At 38.4% G+C, this 18,449-nt stretch overlaps 1 protein-coding gene across 17 annotated transcripts in view; it reads left to right on the top strand.

Annotated features, from left to right (window-relative positions):
• The window catches only part of LTBP1 (latent transforming growth factor beta binding protein 1), a 359,100-nt gene extending 349,021 nt beyond the window's left edge, over nucleotides 1-10,079 (top strand). For all 17 annotated transcript variants that reach the window (XM_023537808.1, XM_023537810.1, XM_023537807.1 and 14 more), the window contains 3 exons: nucleotides 3,499-3,621; nucleotides 7,132-7,281; nucleotides 8,448-10,079. In XM_023537808.1, the coding sequence (XP_023393576.1) occupies nucleotides 3,499-3,621; nucleotides 7,132-7,281; nucleotides 8,448-8,629 (455 nt within the window). In that variant the 3' untranslated portion in view covers nucleotides 8,630-10,079. The remainder of the gene's footprint in view (nucleotides 1-3,498; nucleotides 3,622-7,131; nucleotides 7,282-8,447) is intronic.
• Nucleotides 10,080-18,449: the final 8,370 nt, after the last annotated feature.

Genomic DNA, 18,449 nt, shown 5'->3' with positions numbered 1-18,449 from the left:
TTAAAGTATGCTATTGCTCATACTTTAGCAATAGGTAAAGGTAAATCAGAGTTTAGGTAAATCAGAGTTTAACCAACTAATTATATTTGCCAAGGCTGTCAGTAACTTTAAGCCTTACATCTCAGTTGAAGACTTTATTGTTTATTTACTGAGTTAGAGTTTTTCTCCATCTATTAGAAAATTCCCAATAATCTTGCAACAATATCTACAGACATCTGGAGTCAGTGCTTTCATTGCTCTTAATTTACTGCACAATCCTTTGCCCATTGACAACTACCTTTAAGTTTTGCTAACAATAAAATTTATATCAATCATTCTGATACCGTCTTTGAAAATCCTCGTGTTTTTTTTTTCAGATGTTGAGTAGAGACTTAGTGATTTTAACTATGAGGAAAAAAATGTAACCTCTATTATCTCGGTGTTTCAAAATTTATGAAGTTTCATAACATCATCTCATTTTTTTATGTCAGTAACACAGAGGTAGGCAAACAGGAATTATCCCGTGTAACAGATGTGGAAACTGAGGCTCGCCCAAAATTGCTAAGCTGGAAAGTAAGTGGTACAATCAGGACTTGAGCCCCAGCTTCTGCCTCCAAAGCCCACATTCTTTCTGTTACCCCATCTGCACTTCACCCTTGACCTTGGCCAAGAATGAGAGCAGATGTGCACGACGGGAGAGGCAGCATGGATGGGTTAGGATAGACGCATCCATGCTCCCAGGAAAAAAAAACTCAAAGTGCACATCTTGTGATGATAGGGACGTAGCACATCTTCAAATACAGAAGAGTGCATCTAATGCAGAAATGATGTTTTGATAACTGATCGAAACTGTCTTGAAGTTTGGAATGTTGATGTGTTAGAGAAAGTATAGCAGCAAGGGACCATAAGTTCTAGAATCTTAGAAGAGAAACGCGTAGCTGGGGGAGGGGATAAGGGAAGGAAGAAGCGGCAAGGTGCAGAGGTCCCACCCCCACTCCTGCTCCGCCCCCTTCGCCGGCTCCTGTCTGGTCAGGAGCCTTCCTTAAACACTCGGGAGTCCCCAAACCCAGCTGACGGTTTGCTTTCTTAATGCCTTTAAGATAAGCTCTTTTTAGAATCAATTCAAAATATCTTTTCCTGTAAAGTAAATTCTACTCATCAATTTAGTTTCAGGTCAAGCGCTACCTTATCCAGGAAGCTGCTTGTAAGCGTTTCACAGGAACAGAAAAGTCCGTTCTTCCCCATCCCTCCTCACATTCGGTCCCTTCCTTTTGCTACTCTGGATGGTGGGAGCTTGGAGGGTGGAGATCAGCTCATTTCTTGGTGGAGAAGGCAAAGTCTAGGGGAGGGGCATAGACTGGGAAGTCAGGAGCTTCCAGAGTTGGGACAGTCTGACTCTGTCAGTCAACAGACCCAGGACCTCAGCCTCAGCGAGGCTTCCCTGACAGCCGCATGTGGGAGAGGAGCATGCTGAGCCATCTCTGGATTGAGTTTTACAAAATAAGAACATGAATTAATTTATTTTTAATACCTGTTCTTGATTATGATGTTGCTTGGATATAAAATAGCAAATAAGTCTCCCTTTCAGATGTACAACAAATGCATATAAAAAGTCAGAGAAAATGACCTCAGTGTCTGAAACTTGTAAACATCTCACCGATCTTGCCCTCCCAGAAAAATTCTTAATTCTTCCTTCTCAGACTTGAAGCGGAACTGACGGCCATGTGTGCTCTCTTTGTTTGAAGTGGGGTTTTCTTCAAGTCAAGGATCTTTCTCCAAGTTCAGCTATTTTTTTAATGAAATTAATATTTCTCATGAAATGATTTTGTGCCTGGCGTCTGTATGTCGTTCCTGCAGCACTTCTGCGTGGGAATAATTTTAGGGGCAACCAGAATCCTGCCCCATCCACTGTGCATGGTCTTCTCTGGCCTTACACTCCCTTCGAGCCATTCCAGGGTTGAGATGTGTGTGCACGTGTGTGTGCGTGCACGTGCACGAATGTGCACATACTTACACTTGCACACAAACATACCTTTGACTCCTTTAAGTAGGGGGATGAAAGAAAGCCTTGAGCGTTTACACTATTGCCTTAGTGCATTTCTTTAGTTTCGTATGTTATGGAAGGAAGCAAAATAAAGGACAGCTCTCCCCATCTGTGGTCCAGCTCTCCCCATCTGTGGTCCATTTCTCTCTCTAAATGGCTGTTGCTTTTTGTGACTGCCCTGAGAGCATCTGTCCAGTCCTGGGGCCTGCTGACCTGCATCTCACACTTCTGGCAGAGCTGTTGAAGTCTGGGGAGCCCCAGAATTTCACCATCTGCTAGATGAATCTTTGGGAAGCATATTTCTGTAAAACACGCATTCAGAACATGAAGTTCTTCCTTCTAAAGCTTTCATCTGTAGACCTTCCAAATAACTCTGCTTATAAATGCAGGCACGAGCCTGGGACCATACCATGAAATGCATTGAAAGCTCATTTACCCCAGACAAATGGAGATCCAAGATCCTATGTGCTAGGTGGGTCCTGTGAGGGCTAAAGGATGGTTTAGAAGTCAGAAGGCCATGGGCTGAACCAGCTTGGAACAGGAATCTGGCCTCAGGAAGGTTAACTGCAGATGAATCCATCTGGGGTTCAGGAGGAGTAAAGACAAGAATTTCTAAGGAGCTGAGATAGTTGTAGGAAAGGCAGAATGCGAAGTGTGTAAGCTGTGACTTCAGTAGTTAGTTCAAATCTGGCACTGCTCCATGCCAGCTGTCACTTAACCACTCTGTGCTTCTGTTTCCTCATCTGGAAAATGCAGACGATGATAATAGTACCTCTTCATACAGTAGTGGGAGTGTTTTAGTGGATTAATGTGTATCGAGTGCTTATAACAGTACCTGGCACAGAGCAAGCTTCATACCACAGTTACTGCTACCAGTACTGCACTATTATGAGCATCTCATCATCATCTTCGTCTTCATCATTCCTGTAATATTGTTTCTAAGGATCAGGTCTTGAGTATAGAGTTACAACAGTAGCTACTAAAATACAAATGGTAGCTCATAGGATTTCTTGCTTAGTGGTTGTCTCTGTTTTGGATCACCAGAGATACATTGTTTCTCTCTCTAGTGAATGAAAAAGTCCCTGTCTGTAAGAATGACAAATTTATACCTTGAAAATGTTTTGACGATAACACGCGATGGGTTATAAAGCCTGCAGTACTCTCACATGGCTCGTTTTTTTTTTTTTTTTTTCAGTTCTTTACTTTCCTGAGATACTATCGTTCAACCACCTGTTCACCTCCTGTTTTTGATCTTCGATTTAGAACCTTAATTATGTTCCAGAGCACCCACTGTATGTGGCTGTATCGGGCTCCCGTGAAGAATACGGAGACGCAGTCCAGGCCCGGTGGCGTGTGGGGGCGGGGCACGCGGTAGCCCGCGCTCTTGCGGATTCCAGGGGCTCCGAGCCGGCAGTGGGTGCGTCTCGGTGTGAGCAAACGTTGATGGTGTGTCACGTTCCTTGTTTCCTCCCTAGACGACTATGCCCAGCTGTGTAACATCCCCGTCACGGGACGCCGGCAGCCGTATGGACGGGACGCCTTGGTCGACTTCAGTGAGCAGTACGCTCCAGAAGCTGACCCCTACTTCATTCAGGACCGTAAGCAAAAATTTTCAGTTACTTTGACACTAAATTGTGGTTAAAGATTAGTCAGTGGTTCTTCAAATGTAGTCCCTGGGAACTTGTTAGAAATGCAGATTTTTCAGGCTGCATTCTAGACCTCCTGAATCAGAAACTCCGGGGTGAGACGCAGCAGTCGGTTTTACCGGCCCTCGGGGTAACTTTTTATGCACCCTGAGTTTGAGAACCCTTGGATCAGACTGTTAGTCTCACTGGCAGGGATGCTGTTATGTTCACTATCCTTAAATTATCTTATTGTTTCAATTTCCATAACAAAAATCACCTTTTTTACCCATTTAAGTCTGGCTTAGTTTGAGGGCCAGGGTTTTCTGGGTTAGAATCATACAAGGAAATGAACAGAGATTCACTATACCCAGTTGATCCTTACAAGTATTTTAGAGTGGAAGTCAAAAAAAAAAATTGCTGTACTTGTCAGGAGTTAATTTTTAGAGGGTGTTTATTGAGTAAGAAATGCTGCCTCGATTTGCAAGCAGAGTTTTGTTGTAGGAGGCAGAGTGCGCACATCACTTAAAAAGTGACTGTCTGACAGTGTACAACTGAGCAGCCTGGATGAGGAGGCCTCACAAGCTGAAAGTTTTATTTGGGGAAACCAGAGCTTTTAAACATAGACTAATTATTTGAAGCCTGAAAAATGAGATGGTACAGAATGAAATAGCGGATAATAGGTCATGTCACTTCAGGAATGGGAATGGAGAAACGCAGGTCCCAGCTGCCTCTCCACATCTTATAGGGAGAGGGGCCTCCCCAGCAGTGCGACATCCTCTGTACCAGATTCTTAAGAGAGAATCTCTGTGGACCGGGGGCTTTGGGCTAGGACTTTGGAGATGCTGCTGAATTACAAAACAGTGAAGGTTTTTCTTTCTTTGGGCGTGTTCGCAATAGCCATGACCTAGCTCCTGAGGAGCAGTGCAAGCCTTGTGGTTGCATTTGGATCTACTTTAATTCCGAGTAGAAGAGTTTTATCTTTCTTTTTTCCTTTCCCCTTCTCTTTCCCCTCTCCCTCTGTCACTCAACTTTCTTCTCCCTTTCTTTCATTTTTTGAAAGGTTGCAGCGTGTTGCTCATCCAGGATTAAGAGTACTTTAAAATTTACATGCAAACAGCATTCTTTTAATCCATCTAGGCTGATTGACACAGACACTTTGTAACCCTCACCCAGGTCTAGAACTTGCCAGCATCCAGAGGCCCTGATGCCCTTCCCCAGCCCCCACCCCCACCTGGGGTAACAGCTATCCTGACTTCTAACACCTTAGATTATTTCTTTTAACCCATAATGCATTGCCAGGCATGTCTTCATGAAATGTGCCTAAATACACTGACAGCTATAAGATTGTACACTTATGGTTTCTATACTTCTCTATGTATATGTTATAAGTTGATAAACATTTACTTGAATAAAGGAGAGGAAAAGAAAGGAAGAATAAATATTAAGGTTGAAAGAAAGCCCAGCTTGCCTGCCCCATAAATCTAAAATACCAGGTTAAGTGTATATGAAGCTCTGACACAGCCCCGTAGCTTATGTGTGTAGCCTCTATCACAGTATAGTTCAGATTCCAAGATTTTTAATGTTGAAACATTCTGGCTTATGTACCTTCTTGTTTTAATGCCGACATTGCCTTAAAACTCTTTTAATTCACTACAAACATGTTGGTGTCACATCAATTTCCTATTTAGCAACATAGGAAATTGAGATGCAGTTCCAAGACCTCCAGCTTTGACTATGTCATGGCCTTTAAATTTTGTACAAGTTACGAGAAACAGCTCCTCCTTCCCAACCAGGAACAAGGGCTTTCTGCCCCTGCCAAAGAAACGACCATACTGGATAGTAACATAGAGGGGAAGCTGAGGTTTCTCGCTGCTTTTATCATTATCTCCTGCCTTCGGGTTTTTTAAGGTTGAGCGGATAGCTGGTGGTACCTTCAACTAGGGAAGTATTTATAAAACTGGAATCTCCTAGAGCAGAGGTCCACTTTTTCTTTTAACGGACTAGTAAAATTTTTCAGCTTTGCAGCCATGTCATGTCTGTTGCAGTTATGCCGTTGCTGTGGTCTGACAAAAGACAGCCACAGACAATACATCAGCGAGTAGGTGTGGCTGTGTTCCAGTAAAACTTTATTTACAAAAATAGGCAGCAGCCAGATTTGGAGCAGGGGCTGCACTATGCTGGTTCATGTTTGAGTCCTATAGAAGATGTTTTGGGGAGTCTATTTGTTGTCTGTGTAGGAATTACAAATTTTATTTTATGTTTTAATTTCTAGAATAAATAACTTTACTAGTTATAAGGTCAAAATGATTTTGCTCAGATACCTGGAATTTGAAAATAGTTTAATAGATTAAGACTTTATTTTCTTAAGTCAGTATTTCCCAAACTGGCCTTGGGAATCTGCTGACATATTCTTGATAAGCTGTAATATTTTTTCCCCTTTAAAATTTTTAAATGGGCCTGTTGTGACCGTATTATTAAAAATTTTAAATCAGAATTAGACCCTACAGCCCTGGGTAAACAGTGATGTTTTGCTACCCCCTGCAGTCCTACTGGAGAATTACTTCAAAGGACAGAGGGACTTCTGGCTGCATTTTTATTTATTTATTTTTTAAGCTACTACATGGTGTGAGGTTCAGAAGGTGGGGGAGGGGATGGGAGGCCACATTACAGTGTATTTGGAAAACCATGGCTTTATTTTTACAACTTTCTTCTCTAGAAAGAAAGCTAAACACGCTTGATGCCTAGTTAAATTGTCTTTATATTACTAAACTCTAGCTCTGAATCAGTTTAAAGATATCTAAACTATACAAAGAGCCAAACAAGAGCTTCTTTGTTTCCTTACAAAAAGACTTGTTGGTGTTCTAAACACAAGTATGATGTACTTTTCTCATTTTCAGGATGTTTTGAGTCCCTTTTACTGCCTTTTTCCTTTGATCCCCCAAGAGCCCTTTTGTCAGGCTCACTCCAAAGCCAGAGCAAACAAACAGACTTGACAGGGCGAGGCCAGCCTGGCTTTCCACTCTCCTGGGATCTCAAAGCGAAAGAAGTACCCGCCCCAAACTCTCCTGGGTCTTCTGAGCAAATATCTCCTGAACTCTGATAAATTTACTATTGGTTCCATCTCGAAAGATATTCTGACATTTGCCCTAGTGAGTACTCAGGAAATTTGGAATTTTACATAAAAACTTTTAATAATTAAGGGCAAAACCAAAACCATACTTGCTTTATCATTTTAAGTGACTTTCACATAGAACATCAGAATTCAAGCTATGGGGCTAATCTGTACAACATATATAAAGTTTTTAAAATTTAATAATATTGTGTTGCAGGTATATTCAGTATTAACTTGAATTTTAAGGCTGACTTTAAGGTGTCTGAACTGGATCTTTCTAATGAACCATAAGCTTAATAATCATGTCGTTTTTAAAAATGGTTGCAAGAGGGTGAAAATTTCTAATTTGGCTTCTGCCCTTTCCTTTCCAGGTTTTTTAAATAGCTTTGAGGAGTTGCAGGCTGAGGAATGCGGCATCCTCAACGGATGTGAAAACGGCCGCTGTGTGAGGGTGCAGGAAGGTTATACCTGTGACTGCTTCGACGGCTATCACTTGGATATGGCCAAGATGACCTGTATCGGTAAGACTGACGTGTGTCTTATGGAAACAGATCTTTTGATGAGATCCCCCGTGGTCAGATCTCATACAGTTGAATACATTTAAGACAGATTTGCAGGTTCAGTTTGGCAAGATACGGGTAAAGTTCTAAAGATGGATGGTGGTGATGGCTGCACAATGCGAATGTACTTAAAGCCACTGGACTGTCCACTTAAAAATGGTTAAAATGGTCAAACTTATGTTCTGTATATTGCACCACAATTAAAAAAAAAATAGTCGATATCTCATTTAAGAAGGCCTATAGTAGTATGTATGGAGGAAAGAACAGAATGTTCCAGGGAATGACTTTGACTCTTTAGAATTTAGCTTTTGACTGTGCAGCAAGTAATGTTTTCCCTGAAGACTTGACACAAGCATAAGGGAATGTGGATGTCTGGAAAAAAAAAAAAAATGCAGTTTCCATGGTAACCATTTCTCCTTCTCCATATGATCATAGAGTGATCTTCCAGGTTTTCTTTCAGGACCTGTTGGCCTCTGTGCTTAAATGCCCTTGACTTGAAGTGTTTTTTGTTTTTTTCTGCATGTGTGTGTGCATGTGTGTGTGTGTGTGTTTTGTGGCTCTTCTCCCTCCTGTAGTGGTCCCTTTTCCCACTTCAGTTTGGTTAGTCTCAGTCTGTGGTAGGTCTGGAAAATAGGTTACCTGGGTTATTACAAGTGTTTCAAGTACATAAGAGCCTTTCTTCCCTGTGGAAAGAAACCTGAGAAGGTAACTTAAGCGTTAAGAGGCGCTGCTTAGAGAGCTCTCTGCTCACTGGTTTGGTTCTTAACTGTACACCTCTTGACACATCTGTTCTGTACCTGCGGAAAGGAATTTAGAAGTAGGGTAGTTCTTCCAGCTTTCTCGAGGTTTGACTGTAAAATGTCAAGCTGACAAGTTCATGTTGTGTTAAATAACGGGGAAAGAACTTCTAGAACCTCCCTGATAATCTGCCTTTGTGAGATCTAGTTTGTGTTGTTTGTGATTGCAGCAGACATTAATGAGAAGGACTATAGTTTCCTGGGGGGAAAGCTGAGAACAGCCAGGCTGTGTTCAGGCCAGAAGCCTTGATGCTTCAGATAAGCTATGGGTTCCGGTTCCTCACGGTGTATATCAAAGCTTGTTTACCTGCGCGGTTTGCCTTATTGCAGATGTAAATGAATGTGATGAGTTGAACAACCGGATGTCTCTCTGCAAGAATGCCAAGTGCATCAACACGGAAGGTTCCTACAAGTGTTTGTGTCTGCCAGGCTATGTGCCTTCGGACAAACCCAACTACTGCACGCCATTGAATACCGCCTTGAATTTGGAAAAAGACAGTGACCTGGAGTAAAAGAGAATCTACATAACCTAAGCCCATATACTCTGCACTGTGTAAAGGAAGAGAAAGAAATGTATTATACTTGAGACATCGCACCTACCCCAGAATGTTGGAAATATGGGAACATCATGGAGTTGCCTATCCTCGGAAGAGACCGAAAGGATTCAGTATGAGCCTTACTGGTGTGACAGACCAAATGGACATTTCTCTGGAAAACCAGTATATATAGTCTGTTCATATGTAAAATTCAGTGGAAAAGAGGCGGGACAGTGCTGTTATTTTAAACAGAAGGTTGTATTATTATGTTGTTGTTTTTTTACTATTGCTTGATTAAATTTGGCATTTAAATAGTGGTGGAAATATTTTATATAATTTTCATTTTTTGGTTGTGCAGTTCCTTGGCTACTGTTTTTCTTCAGATTTTTTAAAAATTTTGTACAATTCAATAATACATCATCTGTATATTGCATTATGTGTTCACCACCCAAAGTTAAATCTCCTTCCGTCACCATATATTTGAACATATATGTTTTTTAAATCTCAAATGCACAAGTCTTTGATAAAATATTGTTAAACTGTATTGTAAGTATTGTTACTCAGAGTTATGCTATTCCTGGTCTGGAGCATTTTTAAAATCCAACTTGTCTGTCCTGTGGAGCAGGCAGTGATTTTATTTCAAAACTTTTATACACATTTGGAGAAAAGTACTTTATATTTACAGTGTTTTGTCTGATTTTAATGTTCATTGTTAGCCAAGCTGCTAGTAGGTGTCAACTGAATCCCTTTCCTTCATTGAAATGGAAGAACCAATTAACTTACATTAGTATTGTAATGTGTAAAGTAAGCCCAGCAAATTTTTTGAAAATTTGATGGTCCCAGTATATTTACCATTGTATGTTAAAGCAAAATAAATCACCATTTTTTTAGAAAAAAAAAATTCTACCTGATTTCCAAACTGTATATGGATGTTTATCTCTCTACACCATAGAGATGAGTGATGTTTGATGTGACTTTAAGTCTGTAACTTCATTCCAAGCCACTCTTCTCTTTCTTATCCTCCACCCCACAGAGCTTCCAAAACTCCCCCAGCACTTCCCCATGGTTGGGTCTTTGTCAGTGCATCATCTACCTTGAATGCTACTTCCTCTCTACTTCCCTCTACCCCTTTGCTCACCAGACTCATCCTTTTTCATTCTTCAGGAATGTTGTGACTTTAGGGAAGCCTTCTTACACTAAGTGGGTTTTATGTTTTCCTTGCATACTGGATTTTCCACTATAGCATTTGTAATAGTAATGTCCGTCCCACCCATTTAGAATGCATGTTCATGAAGACTGTGTCTGTCTAATTCATTTTTGTATTCAACCCCACTTTCATTCCCACCTGCCCCCATTTATTACAATCCTGTGTACATAGTAGGTACTCAATAAACATTTGGTGACTGAAAAAAAAAATTCTACCTGACAGTAATTGTCAGTGAGTACTTGCGTACAAGTTGTATCTCCACCCCCACCCCCCACCACCACACACACTTTATTTTTATCAATGGTTCTCTATTAATGTAGAGTCTTTTGCAGGCAAATTTTTAGATTTGTTACATACTGTAAGGACTGAATTGTGTCCCTTCAAAATTCAAGTGTTGAAGACCTAACCCTGCATTCCCTCAGAATGTGACTATATTTGGAGAGAGAGTCTTTAAAAAGGTAATTAAGGTTACATGAAGTCATTGGGGTGGGCCCTAATCCAATATGACTGGTGTCCTTATAAGAAGAAAAGATTAGGACATAGACATACAGGGAAGATCATGAGAAGACACAGGGAGAAGATAGCCATCTACAAGCCAAGGAGAGAGATGTCAGAAGAAATCAACTTTGCAACATCTTGATCTTGAACTTCTAGTGTCCAGAATTGTAAGAAAATAATTTGTTGTTTAAGCCGCCCAATCTGTGACACTTTATATGGCAGCCCTACTGAACTAATATAAGTAGAATTAATAGCAACTTTCAAAGTTCTACATCCATAGTCATGCAATTGTTTTATAACCTAAGCTGAATTTCAGACTCCATTTTTCACTTAATAAAAACATCTGAGTTAAAAAAGCAAAACAAAACTATGTATAGGCATACCCAACAGAAACTCTCCCAATTTAACATTTTCCTGAAAGACAGGCTTTTGGGTTTTAATACCTGTGGTAGACAGATTAATGGCCCATCAAAGATGTTCATGTCCTAATCCTTAGAGCCTGTGAATATGTCACTATATGTGGCAAGTGGCAGTTAAGATTACAGATAGAATGAAGGTTGGTAGTGAGCTTGAAACTAAATTTGTGGTAATTTGTTACAGCAGCAATAGAAAGTTAAAATGATACCCAAGCATCATAAAATGTACCTATCCATTTCATAACATTTTTCATTTAATGCTTATATATAAGAGAAACTTATATCTTCAGAATACTGTGTTGGCACAGTCTTGAGTTATATTCCAAATATAATAATAGTTGGGATTTCCATAGATGTTTGTAAAGCATAAAGACTCCCAACAAAGTAGATGTGCACAGGGATATCGCTGGCACTGAGAAGCCTACCATGTCATAATCATTGTGACCAGCCACCAGCTCACATACTCATCCCAAATGCATACCCACAGTGCTTTCCACGTCTGTCTAGCCCTTATTTTTCACTTACTGTCACGCGAGTCCCTACAAAGTAGAGCATGTGTTGAAATTTGTGAAAAGAAAGCTACGTCAGTGCATGAGTGAGAAGAACAACTACAGTGGAAGAGAAGATCTTACTGCACACAGAACAACTTTGTAAACCTCGTTAATGGTCAAGAAGACTTGTTTTAAGCATCTTACATTCCAACAGGGTTTTACTGTGTTTTAGTTATATTTTTAGGAAATTAGTTGGGGGACTTTGGTTGAGGTATATCATAAATCCTGTTAGCATTTTCTTATAGAACATTTAATTTTTACCGATTGCTGACATTAAACAGAAGATGCCCAAATATGTAACGAAAATACATAGCTTTAAGTGTAACATATTTTGTGTAAGTTTTGTTGCATAAATTTTGTTTCATAGCCCTGGGAAATTATTTTGTAATACATACAATTCTTTTAGGTCCTTTCATCGATTACTGTAATTTTACTTTTAATGCCCAGTTGTCCTCCAAACTGCAGTTTTGGGATCCTGAGGCAGTGGTATTAATTCATTGGCCTTGAAGAGACAGACTCCTGGTATGGTGCATTCTAGTCATTCATTACACTAATTATATATAATCCATTATGCTAATGCATGATATTTTCCAGCTGCCCGAGTAAGAAGAATCAGGTCTCTTTCTCTGTCATCCCCAGAACAAGTCTCTATACCTTAAAGTACCAACAATCAATAACATTCTATTCTTTTGTCACAAAAATCAAACATTGCTCCAAAAATACTAGACCTGGCTATCTGATTTAAGCCTATGTAATTTGAAGTTATAATCTTGAAATCTGCCATGTTAGCTGAAATGAGTACTAAATAACAAATCAAGCAAACCAAACCCTTATTAAATATGTCAGAGTTGTTTTGCACAATTTTATCGTTTATATCTCTCTAAAAGATGTTATAGATTCAAAAAATAGCATAATTTATCTTTAGTATGCTTATATACAAAGGACTAGCTTTCTAGTCCTAAAATGTACTTGAATTCTGGTAAATCTTAATGTCCCAATATTGGCAGAAATGACAAATCTGATATGCTTACAAAATAAAGTTTATAAGCACTTTATTTGAGTCAATAGTTCAAGAAAACAGGCATGTCAATACTACATGTCCCTGCTGTGGGTACAAATCATAGCTATAAATTTAGGAATTGTTCTAATAACTTGCTGCATGAGAGCACTATGATCCTAATACTCTTAATTTTTAAATAATGATTTAAGTCTATACTAGAGCACCTATGATTTACTGCTCAAATCTTCAGTAAGAAGAAAATAAAGATAGCTGTCACAGATTAATAGCAGAGTGATGGGTGATCATAATTATGAGTAAAAAAAGCAATAAGGAAAGGTACCTGCAAAGTGCAGGAATAAATCACAGTCTGATAAGACAGAAAACACTGCTCAGTGATAAAATCTCCCTAATTTAGGATAAAACACTAGTAATCGTCATGGGAATGTGAGATACCTCTAACCAGCTTTCGCCTGCCTTTGGGAGTGTGGGATGGCTCTGGAGAGTGTAGGATGACCCTCACTGGTGAAGCAGAAACTCACCTCCTGTAGGAAATCACTGCTCCTCGCATCCCCAACGCCTTCTCTGCCTTCTCTTCATTACTGTTCTAGACCAGTGCTTGTCCAATAGAACTTTCTGTGATGACAGAAAGGTTCTATATGTAAGCTGTCCAGTGTAATAGGTTGTTTGTACTGGGCATTGTGCTTGACCCTGGGACTATGGAGTTGAATAACTTACAGTGTTTGATCCACAGCTAACTCGAAAGACAGATGTGAGCCCAACTAACCATACTGCAATGGGGTAAGTAATCATATGGAAATTTAGAACTCAATGTTATGGGGACAAAGAGGAACCAGTTGATCCTGGCTGGGGGGTGGGAGTGGAGTGGGTGGGAGTTGGTGTGGGGTAGAACCCCTTGGGAACAGATGAAGTAATTGGAATTGTGTGGGTCTTAAATTTCAATATGGAGAAAAAAAAAGGAAAGCAACAACACAGCCACTTTACCTGTCCCCTGCTATTTGTCACAGAAATTCAGTCTCACATAAAGAGCACTGGACTTGACGTCTTGGAAACCTAACCTAGGTTCTAATTTCTGGCTCTTCCACAGCCTGCTTTAAGACCTCAAATAAGCCTTTATATTTCTTTATAACTGTTTTCTCAATAGTCAAATGAACTCTAAGGTCCCTACTATGTCACGAATTGTCTATTTGATTTCCCTTTTCTCAAAATGCCTTCTTTCTCAGCCTGATTTCTTAGTCCTGTTAACTGTGATCACGTAAATGATTCACTACAGTAGGATGGCTTAACAAAGCCCTTTGGGAGCATTGTGGTCTCTGGGAAAGTCTCTGGAAGTCAGGATGTTGTTGTGTTCCATAGATGCACAAGAGCAGGTGGCAACTTCTCTAACAATACGTGGACATTCTGCAAAATGAAGCTTCAACATTTTGCAAGACTTGACATGAAAAAGATCAATTAGATTCTAAATCCACTGGCATCATGACAAGAAATTTCAACTTTACATTTGCCAGTGTGAAAAAAGAAGAGCTTCTTTAAATACAATTTTAAATGTCTTTAGTTTCTGAATGATTTTTTAGAAGATTTAAAAAGGTTTAGCCATCTATTTGTGCAAATTTTTCACTGATGGTGGCTGTTAAGGATCTGAGAGATAAAATTTAAAGTCTCGATCAGGAACAGCAAGTGGTAATTTAAAAGATAAAAGATAAGAGTTTGTAGCTATAAGCTCAAGATTCTCAGTAAAATTTAAAAATATTTTATTAGGAAGTGTTAGAAAAAACCTTTAATGTTTACTATACCTGCTACTTCGTATTTCATTTTTCTTTAAATGGTTGTATAATATAAAGAAAATTAATTTTACCCATCAAGCTCTACTTAGAGGCCTCGAATCCCCTACCTTTTACCACAGTGTGTCAAATATCCTGTGGAAATAGGCTTTTTGCCATCATGTGAAAAACACTGGGAAGCATTATTTCAGGGTATATGCCTGTGGCTGGAATCAGTCATTTTATTTAACTGTTACCTTTCTCCCACTGATCTGTGGAGACAGCTCTGTCATAGATCTAGTTTCCACCTGTGCATGGATCTGTTTCTGAGCTCTGTTCTATCACTTTGGGTCTATCTCTGCATCAATACCATAACTTTTCATTATTATAGATTTTCTTTAGTCTTCATTTCTGGTAAGGTAAATTCCTCGCTCTTCCCCCTTTTTTAAGGGAATGTTCACACTTTAATAATAGACTTTATTTTTGAACAGTTTTAAGTGTACTGAAAAATTGAGGGAAAAGACAGAGAGCTCCCATATACCCCCTGACTCCCTAGTTCCCCTATAACACCTTGCTTTCATGTGGTGTATTTGTTACAACCAAAGAGCCACTATTAATACAATTATGATGTTTAGTTTTGTAAGATACTGCCAAACTGTCTTCCAAAGTGACCAAACTATTTTGCACTCCCAGTAACAATGAAAAAGATTTCCTGTTGCTCCACTGCCTTGCCAGAATTTGATGTTGTCACTGTTTTGGATTTTCAACACTCTAATAGGTGTACAGTGGGATTTCAATGTTTTAATTTGCATTTCTCTAATGACATGATGTTGAACATCTTTTCACATGATTATTAGCCATCTGTATACCTTCTTTAGTGAGTTATCTGTTTAGATCTTTTGTTCATTTTTTAATTGCACCCAATTAAAATTTATTTAATTTATTTTCTTACTGTTGATTTCTTTATTAGTTTCAGGTATATAGTACATTGGTTAGATATTTAGAAAGTTTAGTGATACCCAGATTACTCTATCACCATCTGGCTCTACACATAGCCATTACAATACTATTGATTATATTTCCTATGTTGTACTCTACATCCCTGTGACTATTTTGTAACTACTAATTTACACTTCTTCGCCCCTACATATTTTTCTCCCAGCCCCTCAAACCCCATCTCTTCTGGCAATCACAAGATTGTTCTCTGTATCTGTGAGTTTGATTTTTAAGGTTTCTTTGTTTATTTTGGATGCCAATCTTTTACCAGATAATATGTTTTGCAAAGATTTTCTTCCATTCTGTGGCTTGTCTTGTCATTCTCTTAAACCTTTAGCTTTCGTATATACATTTGAGAATCAGCTTGTCAAGTAAACACAAGTAAAAAACAAAACAAAACCGAAAACCACCCTGTTTGGATTTTGATTATAATTAGATTGATTCTATAGGTTAGTTTGGGGAAAAATAACGTCTTTACAGTATTGAGTCTTCTGGTCCAATACATTTATTTAGATTTTCCTCAATATATCAAGGAAATTTTATAATTCTCTTCATAAAGGTTTTATAAATATTTTATTAGATCTATTCTTAAGTGTCTTGGTTTTGTTGCTATTGACAATATATTTAAAAAATTTTTATGTTTAATAGTTTGTTTCCAATGTATAGAAATACAAACAACTTTTATATATTGATTACAACCATGCTAAACTGTCTTCTTAATTCAAACAATTTATCCTTAGGTTATTTTGGGACTTTATTGTGTCTTCTGTGAATAATGACAGTTTTGTTTCTTCCTTTCCTGTCCTCTTATTTTAAATTTTCTTGTCTACTCAACTAGTTAAGACCTCCAGTACAATATTGAATTGTAGCATGGCTATAGCAGCCATCTTGATTATAAAGAAAATCCTTTTATTGTTGACCTATTTAATATGAAGCACTCTTAAGTGTTCTTATGTATGCCTTTTATCTGGTGATGAATGCTTTTTCCTATTCCTAATTTGCTAGGAGGCATAGGATGAATATTAATGTTTAATTTAATATCAATGTTTAATTGAAAGAGAAATTTATTTTTGGTTTTGTTGCTTTCAGAAACTTCATGCAACTCAAGAATAAACCTCTAAGTCTGAAACATTCCTGAACTGGCCTCCGTTTGGGAAGAACACCCAATGAGTCATTCAAGAAACATAGGCCACTTAGGATTATTCAAAAAACTTTTCCATTGATTGAGAAAATAAAATATTTTTTATTCCCCACTCTAAGCAGGAAAATAAGTTAGCAAATTACTGGAAATTATAACAACTTCTCTTAAACAGTATATAACTCCAAGGGTATATATTACTGCAAAATTAAAACCACGAGTATGTTGTATTTCCAGAGATGTTTATCTAGGAAACATTCATTTCAGAGGCATAGAACAAACAAATGCAGTGCCCAAGCTTCTAGGAAACTCAGTCATATTATTTGCTCTGGCAGTATACATCCTCCCACCCCCACCCCCAATGTATCCACATTAAAGATGGAAGGCCTGACAATGTGGGGAGAGGTAAAGGAAAAAGAGTAGAAAACAAGAAGACAATAACAATAATGAGATCTTCTAGTAGCAGAACATAGCAACACCAAACATCAGAGCAAAGTGAATGTTGTCCATCTTTGAGTCAATAGAAGCATTGCTATATATAACCTTAGGGTCAAGTTCCGTGTATTAGAATCCATTAATATTTTCTTTTGTTTACTGTATACTAACATTCAGTGAAATATTTACTTTTACTATATGTGTGTGCATGAAATAGGTTTTCCTTCATATTTATTTTCTTGCTGCGTTTTGTGCCAAGTTTTTACCGACTCCTTTGGCTACTGTGTGGGAAATTGTTCTTATGTAGTCTCTATTGCTAGTTGATTTGTATTCATTTTTGTAAAAATTTATTTAAATTTATTTTATTTTATGATTTACCTTAGATTTCCAGTATACATTGAAAAAGCATATTCAAATCTATTTATACAGTATTCCATGTGGGATATGGGATTTCATTTACCAGTAAATTTGTTTTGTTCTGTAGCCTACTCAGTACCAAAAGTCTGATATATTTCCTTTTAACCATATGACTTTACATTTTAACCATATGACTTTACATTTTTTTCAGGGTTAGTAGAATGTAGTTGCATAACCGTAACCAATGATTTTCATCTGGACTCTTGTATATAGTGTACCGTATCTTCAGAACCACTTTAAAAAAATCTCTTTAAAACAAGTAAGATGAAAACTATTTCAATTTTTTCCTCCCCATTCCCCCCACCCCAAGATATTCTTGTAAAATTGGCATGTCTTATCTGCCAGTAAATACAATATATATTGACCTTTAATAGATGCCAACTGTGTGCTCTGGCCTTCATACCCTTATTAATTATATAACTAGAGTTTGCACAGGATTCTCTAGAAGTGTTATTTTTGTTTTATTTTGTTTTTGTTTTTTGTTTTGTTTTGTTTTTTAATCTGGACCAGTCCCTGGAAGCCAGTAGCTCAAGCCAGTGGGCACAGCCAAGTCCTGTGGTCTCCTAAACCCCTACCCATGAGCACTTCTACAATGGACTACAAACTTGCAGGAGCAAGGAAATGGATCTGGGCAGTGTTTGCTTTTAGTGTCAAGGAATGACATCACTGCCAGAGATTATGACTTTGGACAAGCTGGTGGGTGGGCTTGAATTTACAGCACAGAAAGGTCAAACCTTGGTTAACAGGCCACATTATTAGTGCACAGAGAATACTATACGTATGTTTTTACAGTGGGAAATATTAACACTTTTATGAGCTTCATGTAAACTAGATGGTGTTCATCAAGTCCAAAGAGTGCTTTATACAAACTTACATGATATGCTTGGGCCAACTTTTTCTTTTTTTCTAAATTTTGTGATAATAATGTACTTTTTTTTCTCCAGTGGGTTGGCAAATGCTCTTGCTTGGTTAAAATCATTGAGCTGGGGTGTAGCCAGTTTTCTCTTTTATTTCCATGGGCCCTAAACAGTCAATGTAGGAGCTCACATTTTTAAAAACTGACTTGGAAATGTCTTGTAGAGATTCAAAGGTGAATCAGCGGAGTTCACTCTCTATAAAGGTATGTTTATGGGGTGGACTAGGGAAACCAAGGCAGGAGTTTGATGTGTAATGGGTCAGATTTTTACCACTTTGAGTACACTGTTAAACTGGTTGCTATGGAAGCCTGTGACCTTCAAGACCACAAGAGGACCAACTGAAATTATTACTTTAAAATTGGGAAAACATGATGCAATTTTCATGCCAAGTTAGCATTACCTAAACTTGAATGAATGGCTTTTGAGACTTTGCTGAGGAAAAC

This window comes from Pteropus vampyrus, unplaced genomic scaffold, assembly GCF_000151845.1.
Source record: "Pteropus vampyrus isolate Shadow unplaced genomic scaffold, Pvam_2.0 Scaffold200, whole genome shotgun sequence".
Classification (NCBI taxonomy): domain Eukaryota; kingdom Metazoa; phylum Chordata; class Mammalia; order Chiroptera; family Pteropodidae; genus Pteropus; species Pteropus vampyrus.
This window is presented reverse-complemented; position numbering and strand designations above follow the sequence as displayed.